Source organism: Aythya marila (assembly GCF_965140915.1).
Source record: "Aythya marila genome assembly, chromosome: 23".
In the NCBI taxonomy this organism is placed as follows: Eukaryota; Metazoa; Chordata; class Aves; order Anseriformes; family Anatidae; genus Aythya; species Aythya marila.
In genome coordinates, this window is record NC_139064.1 from 5667045 (window position 1) to 5691208 (window position 24164).

The 24164-nt window shown below is 41.2% G+C and overlaps 1 protein-coding gene across 5 annotated transcripts in view; it reads right to left on the reverse strand.

Annotated features, from left to right (window-relative positions):
* Positions 1-4: 4 nt before the first annotated feature.
* PRDM10 (PR/SET domain 10) overlaps positions 5-24164 on the reverse strand; it is a 46148-nt gene continuing 21988 nt past the window's right edge. For all 5 annotated transcript variants that reach the window (XM_082777898.1, XM_082777896.1, XM_082777900.1 and 2 more), the window contains 15 exons: positions 24017-24089; positions 23425-23542; positions 22351-22480; positions 19955-20182; positions 15052-15399; positions 13027-13182; positions 11841-12020; positions 10969-11079; positions 9662-9862; positions 8932-9075; positions 7743-7913; positions 6396-6536; positions 5383-5551; positions 4664-4776; positions 5-3683 (listed from right to left, as the gene is read on the reverse strand). In XM_082777898.1, coding sequence (XP_082634024.1) covers positions 3447-3683; positions 4664-4776; positions 5383-5551; positions 6396-6536; positions 7743-7913; positions 8932-9075; positions 9662-9862; positions 10969-11079; positions 11841-12020; positions 13027-13182; positions 15052-15399; positions 19955-20182; positions 22351-22480; positions 23425-23542; positions 24017-24089 — 2520 coding nt within the window. In that variant the 3' untranslated portion in view covers positions 5-3446. The remainder of the gene's footprint in view (positions 3684-4663; positions 4777-5382; positions 5552-6395; positions 6537-7742; positions 7914-8931; positions 9076-9661; positions 9863-10968; positions 11080-11840; positions 12021-13026; positions 13183-15051; positions 15400-19954; positions 20183-22350; positions 22481-23424; positions 23543-24016; positions 24090-24164) is intronic.

Consider the following 24164-nt stretch of genomic DNA (forward strand, 5'->3'; position numbering starts at 1 on the left):
AAAAGGCGGTTGAAACCGGAACTGATAAATAAATACATAAATACATGCATAAATAAATAAAGCCCGGTTTTGGATCAATCAATAATAAAGTCCCTTTCTTCACCCAGGGGAGGCTCGCACAGATCACACTGCTCAGTATTTAGAAAAAAAAAAAAAAAGGAATTTATTAATTTCGTTTTTACACCTGCCAGGTAGCACAAGACTATTAACACTAGAACAGTCACTGAATGTACAATAAACATACACATTTAAATAACAGCGGGCAGAGCGATGTGGGACAGCCACTGCAGCATCCCATGGAAACAACCATGTTTCGTCCCAAGTGTCCCAGCAGTCTGAGAGGTGTATTTTTTTTTTTTTTTAATTTTAATTTTTAATGGGGTGAGGGTTGAGAAACTGACCCAGAACACCTACACAGAAAAGCCTGAGGCCCCAGAAGGCCCCATGGCAATTCCCATCTTTGAGCAAAACATGCCCTGTGCAGGTAGCAGAGTACTGCAGCATTAAGCTCCAGCAGGACATCATTTTAAGAGACAAATGTTTGGGGTGGTTCTGGTTAAAAAATAATAATAAAATATAGTAAGTCCTATGCCTTCTGCACTGCAGAAACTGGAAAAAAAAAAAAAAAAAAAAAAAAAAAAAAAAAAAAGAAATCTTGGCTATTTTTGTTGTGTTTTGTTTTTGTCTTCTTTTTAAAAGCAGTCCCAGTAGCACAGCTGTGCTGTGGGGCTGTTCTGCTCTCTCCCCCAGTCTGGGTAATCACTATATTTTATTACTTTGGAATGAAAATTCACAATGCTTGATTTCCAGGGACGCTTCTCCCCCAATGAGGCATCAGTTTGACTTAAGACACAGTGAATCACTTAATGCTGGTGTCAAGCTGATGGATAAGTATACTACTATTACTATGGGACAGAGCAGAAACTTTGATAAGGAACATTTGAGTTCAAAGATGCTGTTTTACAATTGTTTTCTGGAATACCCTGTAGTTTTCAGCTTTAAATAACTGGTACAAGAACAAGCAACCTCATTCTGTGATCCTTTCTAACAAAGTTGAATGTAACAAAATTTTGTTGTTTGTTTGTTTAATCCCACATTTGCAATATTGTTAAAGACAAAGTTTGATCATCTCTAAAGACTATAGAGCTTTTAAGACTTAAAAAATGCTCCTGTAGAACAGTGCATTTGCAATATCCCATTTCCAAGTTTCCTATTTTCCTATTACTCGTACCACATTTGATTCGTGTTATTAATCTAGCAGTCTGAAAACAGACCCTTTTCTTGAAAAAGATGCCACAAGGCAAAGCCCAAACCAAGAGCTCCTTTCTGCTCACCCAGATGAACATCGTAATGGCCTGTTACTCAAAAGTGCTCAGCAACATGACTTCAGATGAAGCAAGGACAACTGCAGTTGCTTGGCTGCATTGCTAAAGTAGATGACCTCCCAAATCCATTGAACTGAAGGACTCATCGCTGCACTACACTAAATGGGAGCTCAGGTCTTCATTAAATTTTACCAATCATGTTAATGCCCCAATTATTAATGCCCCAGTACAGTGGTTGCAGAAAGAGAAGCAAAATATCAGGCACAAATTAATCTATGTTTTGGCAACTCACTTCAAGCTACCTCAAAACAGTTCTGAGCTGTCCAATATTTTAAACAGGACTTATCTCATCATGCACAGTCACTATTTCCATACCATATTTAAAATGTTATTTACTGAAGCAATACATGCTACAAGGCTTTGCCAGCAAGTAACAAGACATCCACTTTTTCAGTCTGAGTGTTAAGTTCTCTCATGTCTAAGAGCTTTAACTCCATAAGGCCTGACACCACAACCTGTAAACATGTGTAACACCTACTCACATCGTTAATCCTCATCTCATTCTGTGGGAGTACAAACACAAAAGTTCCAGATTCGTGCTCAATGCAATATAAGAAGAAATTAGAAAAAAAAAAATCCTCTCTTAGTTCTGTCCTTTCTCAAGGGCCATTAAGACAAAACTTCTTTGCTTTTGTTTTATAAATAAATGTATCCTATGGTACACTGACATTCTGGGATGAGGCTTCAAGCAGAGTGAATGGAGGTTTAGACACAAACAGTATATCCCATCAACAGTAAATGGAGATGTAGTCATATTCTTGCAAATACCAGAATGCATTAAATAACCAACCAACAAGACCCGTGAAGGGGAATTATGTAAGAAAAAAATACACTGCCTTAAAAGATAAAACTTTTTCTTTCTCCTGGTCCCTAAGAATAACGTGAGTTCTGTACGTAGACCAGGTCTACCAAAGCAGGCAACTCGCAGATGGCTTTCTGTGTCCCATAAATAGTGGTCCATTGGTGTTTTTCTTGTACGTGTTTCCTGAGTCCAAGGCTGGTCATTTTATGAAACTGTCCAAAGGAATTACAGTGCATTGTTAACAAGGTGTTTGGAAAATCAGCATAACCAACTCTCCATTCAGTCTTCAAGAGAAAAATACATCCACTTTGAGATGGCAACAGAGATAACTACCCTGCATCTTCAGAGGTGTACTCCTGTACCTGCTTCTCCTGGCACAACTGTCGCTAGAGGTCACAGCAGAAGCTGCAATGCAAGCTAAGGTGAAACTTTTTTGTTTACAGGCAAAAAGGCAATTTTCCCTGCAAACTCTGGAGGGGAAAAGAGATTACAGTGGCTCTGTATTACCATTATGTGCTACTAGGGTTTTGATCAGTTTGTTCCAAACATGGGGTTAAGACTGCACTTTTCCTTCTTCTGGAACTGCTTGGTAAAGTAGGGCAGGGGAGACAGCATGTAAACAGTTTGAGGGGTTGGAAAAATAATAATTTAATGGACTGCTTCTGCACGTCTTCACAGCTTCATTGCTATATCCATCCCCACACACATACACAGTCACTGCTTTGCTGCTGCCCTTTTTCTTCAGGCAGTCTGCTCTCAAGCATATATTCCCTTTCAACTTGGCTGTTGAAACAAAGACAGAAGAAGCGGTTCTGCCATACTCTGGCAATTTACATGATGTCCTCCTGTTTAACGGCTCCTATTAAAAATATACATACATCATAATCTGCCAATTAGCCTTCACTTGGGCAAGCTTTTCCCTTCCAATTGAAATAAGAGTTGTTTACCAGAGACACTTCCATGAAGGAAGAAACAAGGGTCAGCAGACATGCCAAAAAAGTCCAGGGCAAGCAGGTTTCATTTCTCCTTTTGTCCTTTTTGTTAAAAGCTGCATAAAATATTATCCCAGAAGGATTTTGAGGGTACTTCTTCATGGTCACTGAGGACTTCAACCCTCTTAAAGCATTAAGAAGAGCTCCAATATTTTAGTTGAAGTTAAGTGAGCATATACTTTAAAACGTATCGAGCTCCAGGACACCCATACATTTGGGCTTCTGGGAGAGGTGAAAAGTACAAGCAAATGACACTGCAAGGCTTCTTCATTCATGTTCTGCTGAGAAAGTTCTTGGTTTAGTGATGTGCACTTCACTGCCCCCATTCCCATTGGTGGTTGTAGTGATTATGTACTGGGTTGTTTGCTGCTGATTACTCGTTTGAGATTCCAACGTATCAGCATGGGCTGGCGGCTGGGAAACACCAACCTGTACCTCACTGGAGAGCGAAGAGTTTTGTTTGACATCCAAATCAGGTTGACCTTCAGATATCACATAGTGAGTCTGCATGAAGAATATAAAAAATAAGTAATTGTTTCATCTTCTATATCTTTTCTGTTGTAATTATCTTCTACTTTCCTGCTGCTGTGCTGAAAGACATTTTGGTATGAACAAGGAATTTTGAAGTTGAGAATGTAATGCTTTTAAGTTATTTCTGAGACCAAGGTAACACAAATTAGACCCCTGCTTTAAAGTACATTGGACTACTTTGAAATTTGGGTTAGTTATGAACAGTTAAACTATTTATACAGTTAATCCACCATTAGAAATTAAAATAGCAATTTACAATACAACTATTCTGAAAGTTTCTTCTATTTTCCATATGTTCTAGCAGAAGTTTCATTTCCAGTGTCCAATATCAGTGTAGTAAAACTACCACACTTCCTTATGCTGGATTGCTTCCTAGGTGAGATAGTAATTCTCAGAAATGCTTCTGAAACTTGGCCTCATGGATACAGCTTAGCTGTAAATATTTTTACTGCCACTGAATCATACCTTCTCCTACAAATGTGAGTAAGTGAACACTTTAAACCCCAAGGAGTCATACAAGGGTCTGACAGGCATGGGCCTTGCAAATGGCTAGGTGCAGAAAACTGTTCTTGACACATGAAGGAATATGATGCTACCTCAGAAAAAAAAAAATGATTCCCTTACACATATGAGATTATGTCTTGCCTTTTGTAACCTCAAAGTCGACAACATTACTAGATTTTACCAGTAGCAGTTTTCTCCTTAGCCTATGACACAGCATTTCTTAGCTGTTTTGCCTAGAGATTCCACCCAGCATACGTGTAGAACTCACTACAATCATTACAGAAAGCCAAAGTCCTTTCAGACAATACAGTACAGAACTCTCTAGATGCACCATTGCTCTCTGTGGCCCTGTCATCATTTTAGAATTCCTTTAACCTTCAATCTAAAGGCTTTAAAAGCTCGATACATTATTCTAGACAAAAAGAAAAGGCCATGATTCTTTTCCTTACCTGAGTAACTGCTTTCACTTGCCCTGTGTTGACAGTGGTGACAGGTGTACCTACAGCTGTCTCTGTGATCACATACTGGCCTTGAGGAATGGTCATCATCTGAATCTCAGATGCTGAAAATTGAAATCGGAGAATCAAAATATTCAATCAAACTCAAAGATCACCTTGAAAGATAATCAAGTCTTGCATCAATAACAAGAGTAGTTGTTGAGGCCTGTGGAGTTTTAAAAGGCTTTTTGCAACCTGAATTTCTACTCAAGAGAATTATACCAGATAACATTGGCTGCGGATTCTCTTCATGCATATAACTAACAGCTTGTTCTACCCCCAAGAAATTACAGAATTATCATCCAGAGCTTTATGGACATGAAGTCATTTCATGTCACCCTCATCTCCTGTATGACTCTTTGAAGCATCCATCCAAATTTGAACAAGCTGCTATTCACTATATGGATTCCTGCTGAGTGCAGGATCCTTGAATTAAAGGTGCCCAGTCTGCCTGTCCAGACTACATATCAAGTAATTATAGATGTACAGTATGTATAAAAAAAAAGCTAATACAACAATTTTCATTTTCTAAAATTGTTTAATATTCATAAAGATCTACAAAGACATGCTCTCCCATTTGGAAGATATTCTCTCCCATTTGTTGGCTGGTAAAATGGAGAACATAGCAGTTCTACACACTAGCCAAACTTCCAGTTACTGCTGACACTTACAGTAGCTCCGAAATGAGTTCCATGTGCTGGGAAGATATGTGTGCTGGACTGAAGACCCTTGCTGCTGCTGGAGGGATTGGTTTTGTGTAGATGTAGCTGTCTGCATCTGCGAGGGGCTGAGTTCCTGCTGAGATTGTTGTGAGGAGGGACTCAAAGGTTGGCCCCCAACCTAAAAAAAAAAAAAAAAAAAAGTAAGTGTTCTCCAGCATGCTGAAGGGTTGTATGCTTCTGCACTGTTATAAGCACAGCCTCCTCGTCAAGGGAAAAGAGGTGTGGGAGTTTCTATAGCATATTGAGTACAAGAACTGCAAAGTTCTCCTCCCTTCCCCCAGGCTTGTGTCTCTCTGTGGTCGGTAAGATCAGAAAAGAGAGACATGGCTTGCCAAAGGATACATGGGACCCAAGGGAATGGCACAAAGCTGCATCAGGGGGGTTCAGATAGAATACTGGGGAAGAGTTCTTCACTGAGGGTGGTCAGGCACTGGGACAGGCTCCCCTGGAAGTGGTCTCAGCACCAAGCCCGCTGCAGCTCAAGAAGCATTTTGGCAATGCTGTCATACATATGCTTTAATTTCTAGGTAGCCCTGCATGGAGCCATGAGTTGGATTCAGTGATTCTTGTGGGTCACTTCCAACTCAGGATATTCTGTGATTCTGCAGTAGCAAGTCTGATAGAGGATGGAAGCCAGAGGCTTTAAACTATCCCAGAAGATATTCAATACCAATATATTCAAATATTAGAAGAACACCACTTTTCATTTACATCTTCCAATTGGCTAACTTTATTCAACCACAAATAACTGTAAACTTGTCCATTTCTAGCCGTTTATCTCTACCACGTATACGCTCTAAAAACATAACAAATAGCCCTATGAACATTTGGGAACCACCTGATGATCTCAAAGATGCTCAAGTGGCACTCATTTCATGTGTGGTCCTTTAATTGACATACAAAAGACTCTGTCCTGCATCACAGTATATAATACACCAGCTGCACAGAGAAGAGTGAAATACCTGCGACGATGGCTGAGTTGCTGATGATGGCTCTGTGACCTGGATGTGCTGCACCTGGATGGCATGCTGCGTGTACGTCTGGGGGTCATGAAGCTGCCCAACATCTACTGTGGAGTGCTGGGACTGGTGAGGTGAGGTAGCCTAGACCGAAAATCAAAGCAGAGGTGTGTATTTTGCATTCTTTGCAGAAGCAGCCATATAAACTTCTGTGACAAGATCTGGAGCAATAAAGTATTTATTGCACTCCTGTGAGACAGAAAAACACACTTAACAGATGCAGTTGCACTGAGGTGGTCACATCCTGGTGGTATCAACAGAAAGGGCTTGCAAGTCGTCTGTAGCAGAGGCTAGATGTGAGCCAAAGGGTCTGAAAAACTGGATTAGTATCACAACCACGGGACCATCCCTCTTTGTAAGTATCTGTCCATATAGTACGCGCATACTCAAGAACTGCATGTCTTGTACTGTAGTTTGACATAGCTGTGCCTCAGGACAAAGTGCTTAGTCTTACTAATTAAAAGCTTTTTGGAGCAACACCTGTTAATAATAATTAATTTAATTACAAGTCTCAGATCTTGATAAATCTAGTATCAGCTGCAGGAATTTGTGCTCCTGTATTGTATTTGTGCTCTTATGTTGTCAAAACAGCCATGGTCTATGTTAACTGGGGCCATAGTTTAGGCCTTTATCAACCAAATTCATAATTAAATTGGTAATAACTATGTCAGAGAACACTGAATTTCAGATTCAAATACAAAGACATGGTAGTTTCAGCTTCATCCAGTACCTACTGGATTTGAATACTGTGGTGATTTCTTATAGTTGCCTGAATATAAATTTTCCTCAGCTCACTTTTCCTAGCTACACTCTGTTTTTATTTTTAGGAGGCTGTTGGGCATCACAGAGAATGAATATTCTAATAGATAATACGAATGAAAAAGCAACTGCTTTCTGTACTTCTAAATTTTGGCTCTGGCTCACTGAGAAAAGGAAGTACAAATTAGTCCTCACAACCACAGAAGCAGGTCACCCACTGACCCAGTTTTCAGTTGCTGGAAAGCCAGCCTAGAGAAGACTCAAGTGAAGTTGCCCAGATAGAACTAAATTAGGACTCTGTTGATAAAGTCTTCATCAAAGTGACCAAGACTGATAGGAACATTTATGCCCAGTACACAATGCTTATGATAGGACCTCTATCCACCACCAAGCAATTTGTCTACACCACTTTATTTTATTTTTTTAAGTAACTACGCCTTAACAAACCTCCCAGCAATACAGCCCCCAAAAAGCACAAGCTTGGTATGAGAAGGTCAAAAAGCAGATCAAGTGCCGCAGCTGGTTACTCACCTGGGCCACTTGAACAACCTGCAGCTGGATATGCTGAGGCTGTTGCAAGCCTGTCGTGGACTGAGACACAGGGATGTACTGGATCCGCTGGTAATCTCCCTGGGGAGTTCGATAGTCTGTTGTGAGGGTCTGGGACAGCTCCGTCATCGCTTGCGTCAGTAAATCTGTTGTCTGCACAGGTAGAAAGATTGAAAGAATATCATCTCATATTGTCTTCTGGACTGAATACCTCTGCAGGGCTGTAATTCTTTCACTGCACTGAATATAACATTTATACCAGGGATCATCTGCTAGTTTTGCTCTACTCTCTAAATGCTACTCAGGATCATCCAGGGTAAACTTAACATACTATAATAATTAAAAAAAATATTCTGACTTAACATTTTTTGTCTGGGTAACTAAGAGACAACTCTTAGTGCAGGATTTTTGTTACCAAATACAGTACTGCTTCCTCAGACATGCTCCACGTTTCCCTCTCACCTGCCAGGGTGATACTTTTCTTGACAACTGTATTTCTAAAATTTGCAGTAATATTTAATGGGTGAGTCTGCCCACTATCAAGCCAAACAGTCTCTTATCCAATTTCAATCTTTAAATAGGAGTTTTAAATTGTTGCTAATAGGGCTCTTAAAAACTTTGCAGCATCCCAGCATCATTAAAGGATACAAGACTGATTTTCTATTCTCTACTTTCACTTCTGTAGCAGTTGATGCATTAGCAGTGGAGAAATCAACCACTGGAGGTTTACAACACTCAGTACTGCACTGCTCAGAGGATTACAGCAGAATTTTGACTCCTCTGAATGGAGTTTGATCCAGTTCTCTGTCTATCATTGTTTAACATGTCCTTGTGATCATCAGCACCTGAGGAGAACAGCCTCAGTGAAAATCCATGAGATGTGGATTCCTGAGTTAACTGGGCATATGTAAAAGTATTACGTGGAGTCAGTAGCACATTTCTGAAGGGAATGGAGTAGGAAAAAATGCAAATCCCTAGAGCTCTAAAAAGAATTATATAATTCCCAGATGAGCAAAAATACAGCACAGATTCAAGAACAGAAGTGACCTCAAGTAGTGTCCTAACACATGTTTTTAAATGATGTCTGCCAAGAACACTAAGACTACAACCAGAGGGCTTCTGTCCCATTTGTTTCCCTCCATTGGCCTGATTTAACATCTTCAATCCTTACCACAACAGTCTCTCCGGTAGTGCTGTCAGTGGTTAGAACGGCAGGAGTGGAGCTGATGACAGCTGTCGCCAGCGGGGCATGTATTGTGTTAGGGAGCTGAGCAAACTCCGGGTGCTTCTTGCGAATGTGCTGTACCATCTTCGTCTACAGAGATGCAAAAGAGCATTAGAAAGGTGGTTGGCCTCTCAGCTTCGGGTCAACTGAAATCTAACAGCCACATGGACTGCAGGTTTTAGGTTTCCCTCAGTAAAACAGCAGGAAGATTCATGCTACACAATTTTCTGGTCAGGAAAAAGGAAACAAAGATTACAAAACTTCTGTTGATTAGAGCTATCTGATACTGAAACACTGCCTCAAAAGAACCTATGGGCTTTTTTTAACCCCAACATAGCTAAATATTTTGGGGTCACTTCCCCTCCCTCCCCCCCATTTTGTTTCCTTACCCTTCTCCCTTGCAACTAACAAGTGAGTAGTTTCCGAGCTTTTCTGTTCGTGACCACATACTGGCAGCATTTACATTTCTTCTTTCAAGCTCATGTCCTCTATTTATGGAACCTTTTTGCCATAAAGCTAGCAGGCTGCGCCTGCATTGTCAATACACAGCATGAAACCAGCACTGTGGCTCAGAATAAAAGAGCTTTGCTTGCAGACTGACAGATTACAAAGACCAAGGTGAAAGAGCATCGCCAGGGAGAGGCTGTGCTTCGAGGCTAGGAGATGACCCCCGTACCTTACTGCTGTACTGTTTGGAACAATGAGGACAGCAGACCGGAGGGGTGGCTATAGTGCCTGTCAGCTGAGTGTGGGTGCTCAGCATGGGATCTGGCTCTCCTGGACCTGCAGGGCGCAGCTTCCGGATGCTTGGAGGTAGCTCAGCACCAGGATGGTTCTTCAGGATATGTGCTTTGCGTTTGCTAGCACTTTTGTACACCTGCAGGGTGAAAGTTTGGAATGGAAATGGTGTAAGCCCAAGGTCAGCACAGAAAACAGATACCAGCTGTCTTCACCTGGAAGGTTTGCATGTTGCTTTAGACAGTATGCTTAGTTGAAACCCCAAATAATTACAACATCACGCATGGATAGACATACACATTTTAGTGTTTAATCAGCCTATAAAAGCAACTACTTGTGTAGGACGCAGAAGCTATTTGAGAACATGCTGTATGCCAGAACAAAGCATCACAGCAGGACAGGAAGTGAAAGGAAGACCTTTTTAGTTCATTCTTGAAGTGCAAATGTCAGGGAAGCCACTGGTAAAAGTTGTAATTTGTCATGAAGGGTGATGCATCCACTCTTGCATGAAGCATTAAATTGCTTTAATAGCATTCAGTAATTGAAATATTTTTTTATAACAAGTTCTTTGCCACAAACCAAATAACATGCTATAGCATTATTTAAAAACTATCTTTTTATTCCCCTTTGAACAAAAGGAAGGAGTCATCACTGAAGCATGTATTAAGGATAAGAACAGTCAGTCAAAATATATCTCCTGGTAAATAAAGGCCCACATACATAAAAAGCAAAAGGCCAGAGAGTAAGAACAGAAACCAAAGTGCAGAAGAAGCTTCAGGCTCTTCTGAACACTGGGAATTACTGGCATGTGACTGAGTAAGCTGCTTAAAATAAAAAGGAGTTACAGACTCATTTTTAGAAGTGATATAGAAACCAGAAAACAAAACAAAACAAAACAAAACACAACAGTGCTCAGGAATTATAGCTAGGTAGGATACTTAGTCCTGTGTTGCAAAAAGTGATACAAGACTAAGGGCAGGTCACTGCTTGCTGGCTCAGAGTGTTTACATTTTACTTACTCCAAACACAGCAACCACAGGAGGACAGCAATTTTCTATTAGTATTCAGATGTCTTGGCCTAAGTGCATTTCATCTCAATTTCTTTTGGACAGTGCTTGCAGGAAAGTTGTTTGCAAGCTCTTCAGAAGAGCTGCAAACCCTGCCAGATGTTGCTATGCAGAGATAAATTGCCTGCATAGGGGTCTAGAACTGAGCTACCCTCTGAGGGCTGACTTCCTTACATACCTTATCACAGTACTGACAGAAATAATCTCTGTTGGGTTTGATGATGGGCAACGTGAGCTCTGGCACCTCTTCTATTTTCATGTCTGGATGTCTCTTTGATAAATGATTCACCTTAGGAGAAAGAAACAAAAGAACAAGAGAGCATATTACATCTGGAAGCTAAACAATTGCTCCTTCTCCTAGACATGGATAACTGCCAAACCAAAACTGTAGCGATGTTAGCCAGCAGCACCAGAAGCATTTTCTGTTGCAAGGGTTATTGTGCATTCACAATCAGCTACTGAAGGTAAACATGGCCTTGCTAGATCTCATTTACAGTCTCTCTCAAACTAAGATGGTAAGGGGTAAAGTAACTTGTCAGAAACCTCACGTAGCTGAGAACAAGGTAATGCAAAGGACCTCTGCTAGGAGATATTACAACCCTCATAAAATATGCAGCAAGACATCTTATTGCAAACATCCTGCCACAGTGGCGATTGCAGGGCTTGGCCAGCAGAGGCCCCACTCGAGAAGGAGGAAAGGACAGGGAAGACCATCGTGAAAGCTGAGAGGCAGTTAAGGCTGAGCTATGCAATACATTAATCACATATTCTGTTAAATGCATTACAAATCAATCAACATTACACAGTGCTGAGATATGGTGGTGACAAGCTGACATACAAGACAGGCAATGAAATACACAAATGCACGCATTTGCTGAGGAGGGAAGATGTACAGGTTTAAAGAAGATGCAGAATCCCAAACCAGCTACAGAATTATCCCCATTTCACAGCATCCTCATGTCCCAGCCATTGGAATTACACCTTTATTCCTCAACTATTCAGATGTGAGTACAGAATTTGTGAGAGAAGCTAGAGCACATGGACACTCACCAACATTCCCCTCCGGCGGAAACCCATCATACACAGTCGGCACTTGAACATGAAGCTTTCATAGTCAGTGGAAGCTATGCGAGGCTTGAAAGTTTTGGAGCGGCTGATTCGGTCAGCTTTCTTGGCCTCCCTTTCTGGGTTGTGCATCCTCTGCATGTGCTCTCGCAGTTTGTCTTTCCTCTAAGGGAAGACCAATCACAGGGAATAAATAACAGTAGTAACAGCACTGCTTACTGCTACAAGCAGGAGTTAGGATGTAAGCTGTTCAGACCTCTCTTTGGCTTCTCCTCTCCAGGGCTGCTGATAGAGCTGCATGAGCTGGACAGCACAGCAGGAACCCTTTGGGGCTTACGTTTATCACTGAAAAGAAGCTGAGGTTGCTCAGCCACAAAAGCAGAAGCCAAGCTAATGCTAACTTAGCAGCTACAGTAAGAATGAACCCCTCCACTTTGGCTTTTCTCTGAATTAATCTAAAATATTATATTCTAGGTGTAATTCTGTATGCCTAGAAACTTGCATTGCTTAATGCTCTCTGATGATGGATGGCCTCATGCCCCACAATGGTACTGAGCCTGTCCAGATGTTACCCTGCCTCTCTGGACACATGCTGTGTCCACAGCTTCTTCTTCACCAGAAGTCCCTTAGTACCTCATGGGAAACTAAGTTAGCAAGAAGAGGCTGCTGCTACCACGGTTTAGGTGGCTCAGCCTGCTCCGTCTGTTCTGGAGAGATCTGGAAAGATGTTATGTGCTGGCAAGATGCATTCCATGGACACAGACACCTCAGCCATGAATATTATTAATCCGTTGATATCAGTAAGTTTTCTTAGCTAACTTGATAGAAGTAATACAACACAAGCACTTGGCAATTGAGCTGTGTAATGAGCCAGTTCTTAATGAGAAGATGAAACTGCCTTTGCTATTAAATTAACTTATTAGAAATAAGATCTGATACATGAGCCACCCTATTAGGGCAGAGCATGCTGGGCTGGATCTTGCCCCTTTTCTATCAGAAAGGTATGTTGTTAATCTCCCACTACACAAAGCAGTGCACCTTGCAGGAAAGTCTAGCATGTTTACACATGGGTTTCTTCCACTTCTGAGAGAATGACCTTATCTTTGAAAGGGGGGCAAAGAATGTCATTCTGCACCCATATCAGGAATGATCCAGTCAAGAGTCATCTCACCTTGAACTGCTTGCCACACGTGGAGCACAGGAAGTCTTTGCGGTCTGAGTGTCGCAACATATGGAGGCGCAGCTTGTCGGGACGGCAGAAAGCCTTGTCACATTCTGTGCACTGATAAATCTTTTCTGAATGGAAACTGCGTACGTGTTTCTTGACCTAGAATTGCAGATCATAGAATAATGAAATTTATTCAAAAAATAAAAATAAAAAAAATGCAAGTGTGTGTGGTAACAGGTAACAGTCTCAGACATCCTTACAGAAAAAAGAAAAAAGGATTCTAAGAGTTCTCTAATCTGCTCTGGCTTTAAAAGACGTTGAAGTTGATCAGAGCAGCTGATATCTTGGTGATACTTTCTATAAAGCCATGACATCTCTTATGCATCTGGATAGACTATTTAATTTCCTCAGGACTGATTCTTGAAGGCATCAGCTATTGCACAGTTGAGTACTCAATGGGCAGCAAAAGTCCATGATGTACTGGTTGTACTGAATCATCCTTGAGTTAACATGTTCATATAAGGTTCATTATCTTTACTTCATTTGTAAGAAATCCAAGTGCAGAGACTAATTCCTTTCAGTCAGGAAGAATGAGCTGTCAATTACAATTGGCAAAAAAGCAAACCAAGAGAAAAGCATTTGTAAAGGATTCCTGAATGGCAATTACTTTTGCATACTTTGGGACTACTCTTGACCTCTTGAAGCATCCAGTTTTTTTTTCTTCTTCAATAAAATAACTAATGAGGTTTGACATATGAAATCCAAGCACTATTCAAGAATTGGATTTCCAATGAAATCTTTATTATCTTTTAATGCTGATCGTGCAAGGAACAACTCTGCTGCTCAGAGAAGCATTTAAGAAGTAGGCGGTGATCTATGGTGACTAGACTTAATTATTCATGTAACACCAAATGAAAAATTCATCTTTAAGTTTCAAAACAAGGCCAAATAACTGGAAAAAGCTGTGCAACCTTCTGATTTGGTCAATTTCACAGGAAAGTTTAAGGCGAATTAGGCTGCAGAAAAGCATTTCTGAATCATCAACATTTTTCCTTGTTCAACATTTACAGAAGATGAAGTTTCTTTGCAGTGATGGAATTATATTAGTAAACCACTTTTCCCCATCCTTTCATCTCTAGCCTATTGAACATTTTATCAGTTCCTATTACTTGACATAAACTAGATTTCTACATTTCAATTTAAGTCAAGCAGCTCAGTAAGACATATGGACCTCTTTGTCCATATGAAGTATAACGACCGTGTGCACAGTACATCTCAGGTTTTTTTTTCCTTACCAACCATTAAAATAATATACTTAAATTCTATTGATGGTCTTCTCCAATGGCTCTGCACAATGCTCAAAGTATGTACATTACTCACTACTCCAGCACCACCTCTCCTAAGCATCATGCAGAGAATGGGAAGAATAAACTACCCAGCCTGAGGGGCAAGTCAGGAGGCAGACTGCACTGATCTGCCCTGGCATTTCTGCAAGGTTTTTCAAATAAATTACCCTGGCAAAAACAGTCAAGGGATGAAAAAATATTTGTAACACACAACACCATGTGGTTTTTTGTTTTGTTGTTGTTGTCATTTTTTGATTCAGAGTTTTAACAAAAAGGACAAGGTGTATTTAAGTTGCATCCAGCAAAACACAATTCTTTTTGTGCTCTGGATCTGTGCTGACTAAAGGTAGTTGAGACCTCTTTCTTTAGAGATTTTCAGGGGATAAGGGATTTATCCCTTATCTATCCCTTTAGAGATTTTCAGCAGTACAGAGCGTTCTAATGCATGCTGAAATACCACATCTAATGATTCAGTGGAAAAAGCATTTTAACAGCATAAAACAACATCTAGCAATGCTTGGTCACTCTTCCTAATTTTGGAAGACATGGGCCCCTTTATTTTGTACAGACATGTACAGCACAGACATACTGTACTATACAAAAACAGTACTGAAAAATTCTTAAACAGAGCGGCTTGCATGAAACCCAACGAGAAAGACTTTAAATCAGGATGGCATCTCACCTGGATAAAATCTGGAAAGCGCTTTTTGCAGGTAGGGCAGGTGAAATATCCATCATTAACGTGGATGGCCACATGATCTTTAAGCAGATCCAAGCGGTCAAAGGACTCAGGACAGAAAATGCAGGAGTATGTTTTCTGGTCCATGTGGAACTTCATGTGGCTCTCAAGAGCACCACTGTTGATGAAGCCCTTGTTGCAGATGTCACAAGTCAAAGGGCAGTTCCCCTCCCGTCCATGAAACCTCAAGTGCTGATCCAGTTTGTCCTTTTCCCGGAATGCCTTCCCACACTGGAGACATTTGAATGGGCGAAAGGATTTCCGGATAAACAGGTGCTGAAGAGCTGCATTCTGAAAGAAACAAAGAGTCCATCAGTGTTTAGTATTATGGACAGAACCCACATACAAATATTTCAAGATAAAATACAGAAGATCAGTGAACTTAAACTTCAGAAAACACTTCTGAGTTAGTCACCACTTCACAGAAGAGGAGGCTGTGATGGACAGAAGTTAAAGGCCATACCTGCAGTTGTGCACCAACTTAGGAGAACACAATGCCAAAGTTCCCTCTTCTGTCCCTCTTTCCTGCTGACTTAGCTAACCTTTGTCTTTAGCATGGCATTCTTCTGTAAAATAAAACTAAATCCCTCACCAAACTACAGACCTTGGCTTGAGAAGAGAGCTGCAGTTCCAGCTCATTTTTCAGGATTGGGCCACGGTTCAGCCACCATCCTATTGCTCTGCCTTTCACGCAGGAGCAGGGCTTATGAAATTCGACAGCCCGTTACAAAATCAGCTTCTGCAGAGATCACCACAGAGATGTGCAGCAGTGGTTTAGCATTGCCTAGAAAACTTCTTGTGGAATACACATTCGAGAGGTGCTGGCCTAAACCTTTTTGCTGTTATTGAAACGACTGACTTCAAAACATTACAGCAGGGGCAGAATGGCAGATTTACAAGCAACAGGTAGGAACTTGTGAGCAGTTTGTACTTCTTTGCCATTTAGTATCTATCACGTGTGAGAGCCCGAAAATGCAGATGATGAAAGAAAAAACACAGTGCTAAATCAAGAGAAAATCCAATAGCTTTGTTGGCTACTCAAAAGGGTAGTTGATTATACACAGTCAAACTTGAAATTGCTTTTCTTGGTATTGCAAGAGAGTAAGAATATTGTGAATTGAGCACAATGTGAGTTGTGCAAATATCCATTTGAAGATTTAATACACTAGGCTGCTCTTATCTTTCTCTGCACTTTTATACCGTATGCAATTTTGCTTCCCAATCCCTGCTTTGTTTTGGTGTATGCTTTTCTGCAAAATTTCATTATTCCTCTTCACTCCCCCCCCACACTTTAGATTAATGCAATGGAGCCATTCCAGTCCCAGTATCAGAGCTGTGAACAGCTAGTGATGGACCTGCTGGCTACAGAAATAGGTGAGGGTGTTCTGGGCCTGCATATCAATATTGGATGATAACCTAAGTTGGTAAATTGCAAAGCTTGAAGTAAATCGTATGCCTGGATGCATGAAATATCACAGCAGACTGTCACCCATATGGTATGGAAAAGAGACCACGATACTGCTATTTCTCTGCAAGAAATCTGAGGAGCATTTACTCTTCTGCAAAAATCTACACCCTGTCATTTACTGATGTCTCCTCTGTTCAGATGTTATACACAGGATCTGCAGCATGATAGTTAGGAGAAATAGTGCTAGAATATTGCTGGCACCTATGCTTACACACATTCAGCATTACATACTTCTGCATGAGACACAGTCAAGACTACTGCAAACAGATTTCCCTGGTTTCCTCTCTCCTTTTCTTGTGGGAATGCCTGGGCTGCCATTTGCTGTGTCCCATAAGTCTGCATCAGCAGCTGACATTGAGAAAGTCAAGTTAGGAGCTCCTCTGCTGTGATGAGGAAACAGCTTGGGAATACTGTGAAATGCTGTGCTAGAGATTAAATTAGTGAACCTGAATAATCCTTTTTACCATGTGAACTGCAGAGGTAAACCTATATTTCCATTCCAGGAAAAGGAACATGATTGCAACTGTTTTACTATCAAAGACCAAAAAAATGCAAGCAGTTTCAGACAGGAGAGCTAAATGAACCCTTCCAGCCATCTCCATTTTACAGATGATGAAATGGAGACAATGGGAAACACAGGGGTCTGCTGGAAGTGACACCAGACACTTGCAATATGGAAACCTCCACCTTCAATTTGCAATTAGTTAATATGAAAATGACTAGAAAAATATGAATTGTTATTCAGGTAACAGTTCTGGACATTGGTTGCTTAAAGGACAAATAAGACAACTGATGATGTGGGGGGTCAATCAGGAGACACCACACAGAAGCTGGACAAAACATGGATGGCAATGTTGTTACGTACCATTTGATTAGATACAGCAACAAAAACCACACAATGAAACCAAAAACAAACCTACCTGCAGCTCCAGCTGAGCAGGCAGCATTGAGGGAGAGAAAAATACTTATGTTACGCAATGGACTTTAAAACAGAAGCCTTGACTTCTGCAGCAGTCCTGCTTCTGTGGGTCACTATGAGGGCCAGCTCTTCGAGCTAGAGTTTTCTCTCCATTGAGATTTTAGCCTTAGGAAACACTAAACAGATCTTCAAAGTTTACCCTATAGTTAATAACTGCCCAAGAGGAGTTAAAGGGCAAAGATAAAAAGCACAGATAGTCTTGAAGGTGTTTTGTGTCCTTTTATGTTTTCTCAGATTCAGAGTTGATTATAGTGATGTAATGTGTACCGTGGAGCCACAGTGAGAATGAAATGCTTTTAGCAAAAGGGAATAGTTAGGGCAGGATGACAATGAGACAAGGATTAGAAGGGTGGAAAGTTGAGGCATGGGGACTTTTTGAACCTCATCTTACTGATTGTACTCTTCATTACGCAACCTGTTACATTTCTTCTCTCAGAATGAAGGAAATGACTGTACCTTTCAAATCATATCCCTATCATGCCCGTTGCTTCCTCTGAATAAAGCAGACACCTACATGAAGGACATGTTAGGATCAGGTCCGTGTGTTAAAAAAAAAAAAAAAAAAAAAAAAAGCCATTTGGAAATGCAAGTGTTTCTGAGATCAGCCCGTAAGTACTCTGCATGCTGCCCAGAGCTGAAATTAAAAATACATATATATTCCTTTTGGCTGCAGACAACAACGCAGCTCTATTTTCTTACAGAATTTGGGTAGGCGTATCTCTTTTCAATACTAAGGAAGGACTGCCATACTTAAGGTCAGATCTCTAAGGAAACTCCACAGGCTCTAAAGCAGAGGCTGAAAAATGAACTGATCCTATCAGGACTTGAACCTAGGGCACCAGAGCTCAGTACTTCGAGCTAGAATGAAAGCACTCTCAGAACATCACTGCCTTAAACCTTAGAAAAGCTGAGGAAATTCACAAAGGATCACTATTTCTGAAATTGCAATGCTGCATGAGTCATAAGGAAGAACTAGAGCTACACAGGTCTCCAGATCATAAGCAACAGTCAAGACTTTCTACCTGTTCTTTGGAAATTAATGACATACTACTCTCTTACAAAACCAAGTATTTGCTCTTTTATAATACTATGTTCATGCTATTTTAAGAAGGTGCTGTGAATAGTTGGATAGAATGAGCATGTATAGGGTGCCAGAGCTCGATGTGGTTTTTCAGTGATTAAAAAGTAATGCAGCTAGTTTACTGTTATCTCAAACTCTTGTTGCTCAGCCTGATGCAATGAGGAAAGGTGCTATGCAACCACCTATATGCCATTCTGCCAATGCCCCTATCTTGAAACATCTCCAGGACTCTGCTGAACTCAAGCTGCTGCACGTATAGAAAGCTGGGGAGATTTGATGATAAAAACATGTTACTTAGAACTAAACCACCACTGCACTCCTCTTATTTGTGATACATTTGTGTAAGTTTTCAGGGAACAAAAGCTAAGCCACAAAACAAAGAAGTAACTTCAGAATTTATTTCCTTTTCTTCCTACATTTACTGTTTGCCAAAATCTTCCCTCTGTATTTATGGGGCACCATCACCACTGGTCTTGCACACATACTGCTGTAAACTGAGGTCAAAATTTGGCTCAGCATCTTCCTATACAGAACGGTTACTCAACTCTTTTCTAATCCTTTCTCATCCCCTAAAAGCAAAAGTCTTACCCCAATTGCAGCTGTTCCTTTCTCTAATCAAAATTTTACACATGGAAGACAGACAAAGATTTTCGGCTAAATAAACCAATCTCACAGTTACATGGCTTGAAGGATTATTTGCTTGAATCATTTCCCTCCCACGCACAGCAGAGAAAAAACAGCTCACCCAGTTGACACAAAGCTCAGGTTTGAAGCATTTGCTGTCTGTACACAAAGTTGTTAGCATAGGTTTTAATCTCACAAACAGGCAGGTTTGCTACCCCAAGAAAGTATTTTATCACTATCATCATCAAGTAAGTGGATCTAAACAGAGGTCATGGTTCCTCTTTGGCAACTATTTGCAAGCCAGGAGTTCTGAGAGAGACAGATGGTGCTGTGAACAAGTCATTAGTCTGTGCCACAGTACCATGATCCAGCCGGCTGTTTGAAGCGCTCCTGCTTGCCAGCTCGGATGGACTGTGCTCCTGTGAAAGAATTACTGTGTTGGAATTGAATCAGCTCCAATTGGTGACCAGTTCTCGATAGCATCTCATGAGATACCCGTTCTGCACATGATATTTGTCTTACTCTCAGAAGAAAGAAGTTTGCTAGGAATGAGATGCTTTATTCAGGACTTGGAAATGGATACTACAGTGGGAAAAAGTGACCAGCTGCTCCTTGCAGGCAGGTCCAGCATCCTGTGCATTACAGCATGTAGAGAGGGTGAGAGAAGACATGAGCCGCCATCCTCTCTGCTTACCCTGATACGCTTTGCTCGCCTCATGTCATCTGCTGTCATGGTGCTCTGCGTAGGCACTGTGCTCTCATCGTGCTGCGGCTGGATCTGTAGTGGGTGGTTTTCTGACTGCTGCTCCAGTGCCGACTGTGTCTCGGATGGCACTGGAGTCTGTTCCTGCTGCTCCAACCCATTCAGTGTTGCTTGTCCGGCCTCATCAAACTGCCCCTTGCTGGAAAAATGCAGCAAGTCCTGAAATCGCAAATCATACAACCAGTGATTATTCCCCCCACCCACTGAAAAATGCTTTGATATTACTCAGCAGACAACCAGATTTCTACATAATCACAAGCTATAAACAAAATGTGTCTACGCTAACTCTTTGCTAATGTGTTCCTTTGATGCTCTCAGCAGTTCCCCTCCACCTACAGCAACAACATTCAGAGCACTGGGGAAGAAGTGCTGCAGGTAGGTGACTTTTTTGGCCATTGTATTATCCACAGCTGATCGGACACGGACAATCAAAAAGACCCAACTGTTAATAGCCAAGCAAACTCTTCTGCACTAGTGACTCCATTACTGCTTTAATCAAAGATGATGTAGGCTGACCTGTAAGAAATTTTAAGACCAAAGTGAGTAGCACAGATCAGGCCTCCAGGAAAAGCAGAGAAATTCTGTCTTGTTGAGATTGTTGACATTTTGAAACATTATCATGTATTCATATGCAGTGCCTTTCCTTTCTAGAAAACTAGCTGGAATGATGAACTGGAGAGTGACAAACGAGATCATTATACTGTGCAATGTGTTTTACTATCCAGTTTCCAAGCTCTGCATACTCTCATCTATCCAGCTGCATACATTACTTATGTTTATCACACAAAGCTGTTTTCCTCCTCCTTAACATTATCATAAAAAGAGGGAGGGTGTTGGGAGCAGGAAGTACACGCCACAATCTACAGTTGTTTTCCTTATGAATTCCAGTAACTCCTCCGGGATGTAAGCCTCCAGTATTTGAAGGAAAAAAACATAGATCCTTATGTGAAGTCACTTACAACGCAACTAAGGAAACTTAAAAGCACAAGCTACAAACACAGAGCACCAAAAGTATCAGCTCAGCGCTGGTGCTGTCAAAATGCAGAGACAGGCAAGGGAGAAGAAAACCAGTGAGATGCCAGAGGAGTGCAGCTGTTACAAACCATGAACACTTACCAGACAGAGAGACTTAGCAGAGCAGTATACTATTCAGAGTCCAGTTCTGGTCTAAGTGGCAAATTTCCTCACTTGCTGACACTAAACTGTGGTCATGACATCTCGAATCTCAAGTTCTCAGGCAGATGAGCTTGTGCCTAGTCATTAGCAAGATGGGCAGACCTCCAAAGACCTGGGACATAACCATTTCCCTGCTCAACTGTATAGACACACGTGAGCTAACTCTGGGCCATGCTCCAAGCTCAGAGGATGCGAGCCACCTCCAGCCCAGAGGCCACTCACACCCATTAGCGTGGGACCGTGCCCAATAAGCCTTGTCTCTCTGGAGAGAAGAGTTACAACGCAGCATTATGTTTACTTGCCTAAATGGAGCTGATTTGTGGTTCAATTTGCAAAGAGGGTGACGTCGTCTGCAACTGTCTGCATTTAATGTCAAATTTAGGGCAATACTGCATGCTCAGAAAACAAACAGCAGGCACTCACAGGCAATGTATACATTCCTTCCTCTGAGTCAGCACTGAACCATGACCTAGTGAGATGCCAGAGGAAAATTACCACTCCGGTTATCAGCTTTCAGCTAAGTCATAAAAGTGAGCCATTGATTCCTTGTGACACCCTTCATAAAAGGACTTGGTGGTAACCCTAAGCCTGGTCAGCATTAGACAGACTTTAGCATTTTACTTATACCCATGCATCGCATTAGGTCCCTACAGAATATATAAAGTAGCCAAAACCAACTATAACCAACTTATTGTAAAAGAAGTTTTTGTAATAACTATGCCTACAGAAGGACCTTTTGTTAATATTAAAACATTATAAAGAATCATAGCTCAAACTGATTTAATTCTACCAGCAACGGCTATAAGAGCAGGCTCTGACTTCATGTTCCAGAAAGGACAAATGTGAACCTAAATTCCCATTACGGTTTTATTGTCTAAATTACTTCTGTGATGCTGCTAAACAGCCGCAATAACCTATCTCACTGCTAAGTGCTTTGGGATAAAAGTTGCTGTAGAAATGGAAGAGATTTTACAAACTTTAGAGATGGAAAGTAGCGTGTTCCCCTGGCAAAGAATCACAGCTAGGAAAAACAAGATTTGCTTAGGGATAAAGCAGAATACCCTCAATGATGCCCCAATTTTTTCTCACTGGAATTTTATAACCCACAATATCTTTTTTTTTTTCTCCTCCTCTCCATCTCCCAAATATACCTGTGTTCCTTCTTCACACTTTTCTCCATTTTCACTGGTTACTTCCATACGCATGAATTTGGGAGGGCGCCCTGGGCGTCTGCCTGGTCCAAACCTCCTCTTTCCTCGCCCACGACCTCTGCCTCTGGCTCTGCAGAACACATTGTGCTCCAGGTTAGAGACAAAAAGAGATGAATTTGGAATCCCCACTCGTTTTATTCTTTCTTTCTCAGCAACTGTTATTTACCCATTCAACTCAGTAACAATGGCCTGCAGTAAATAATAAAACTTGAAGAAATTCTGGCCAAAAAAAAAAAGAAGTGTATTGGTTGGTACTTATTTATGTTGCACTCTGAGAAATCAAAGCCCAGAATACATTAAAATTGTGGGACCAAAAGGACTACTGCCTTCTAGCAAGTCCTCAGCCATGGCGACTCTCCTACTTCAACACCCCAGTGTACAGTGTGCTGAAAAGCACTTTCAGGTAGATGAAACAAGTGCACAAAGAAACCAGTTTAAAACCTGAAGCCATAACATGCCTCCCCAAAAAGGCACTTAGCCACTGATGTCAGACAGTAAACCAAAGGGAACAGCGTTGTGTAAAGGAAAACAAAAGCAACAACAAAAAAAGCAGCCACTTGCTAAGTTTCAGGAAAAAGAAGGAACCAATGTCTCCTCCCTGAAAGATGTTTCTAGATTCAGCTTTTAATAGGTTGGGGTAACTATCTTCTCAGTTCAGTGGGGAGCCAAAGCACTAGATGTCTCACTCTCTGAGCTCTGCATCTGGGTATATCAGAGAAGCATCAGTATTTCACTAGTTAGAGTGAAATACTGCAGTTTAAGTCTGGGGAAAAAAACAAAACCCAGGAAACTCACCAATTTCAATGGGGGTATTTATTTTCTTCAAACTATTTCTTTTGTGAAGCCCCTTACACCAGTCAGCTTCCTGGTGCCATGTTCTCACCTTCTGGTGCTGAGCCATTCTCTCATGTATCCCCAAGTTGGTTAGTAAGATCTGTAGGGCAAAAACCCTTCCTTCTGCAAATTTTGCGAAGCACCACAGTGATATAAAGACAAAGGTAAAGCTCTCAGTACCTGCTGAAGAAGTCCAGCTTCTCATCATGGGAGTTAAGGTGCTGCTGGAGTTGCTCTGAGCTCATGAAGCGACGGTTGCACTCGTAACATGGCCAGTTCTTCTCTTGCTCTCTGAGAACTATGTTCCATTGAAATGTCAGTAACAGCATTTCAGTCACCACCAATTAAACGCTTCATTTTTTTTCCCAAGCATTTCTATCCTCTGTGGGACATATTCCTCCCCTGAAGGTAAGACAGACTGCAGAATACCCAGCACAACTCCATTTAGCTTTGCTTTTAACCGCCCTGCACTGTAACATGACTGCAGCTCATTGTAGAAATACAAAAAGGTCACTGGGGAAAATTCACATGGACTCCATACGCTGCTTGAAATTCAAGAAGATTTTGAAGTAAATCCATGTGTGGAAGAGCTCCTACAGAACTGTGTGGCTCTGGTATAAGCTAGGTAAGGTCAACAGGAAATTCTCAATCTAAAGCAGTAGCACAGAAACACACATATTCCAGCAGCATATAGGCCCTGAACTTGAAACCCAGAAATCCAACACCCAAGCACCATTATACCAGAAACGCAGAAAGCAGAAAAGCTTATTACCCTTCCTTTCCTCCTCAGATATGTCATGGATCTTCTGGTTCACAAATTCTGCGTATGAGGCAGCGTACCACACCTGCAGCAGGAGAGACAAGGTAACGTAAAGCTTTCTTAGATGGAACAAGAACTAAGAGGAATGTGTTTGTCAACA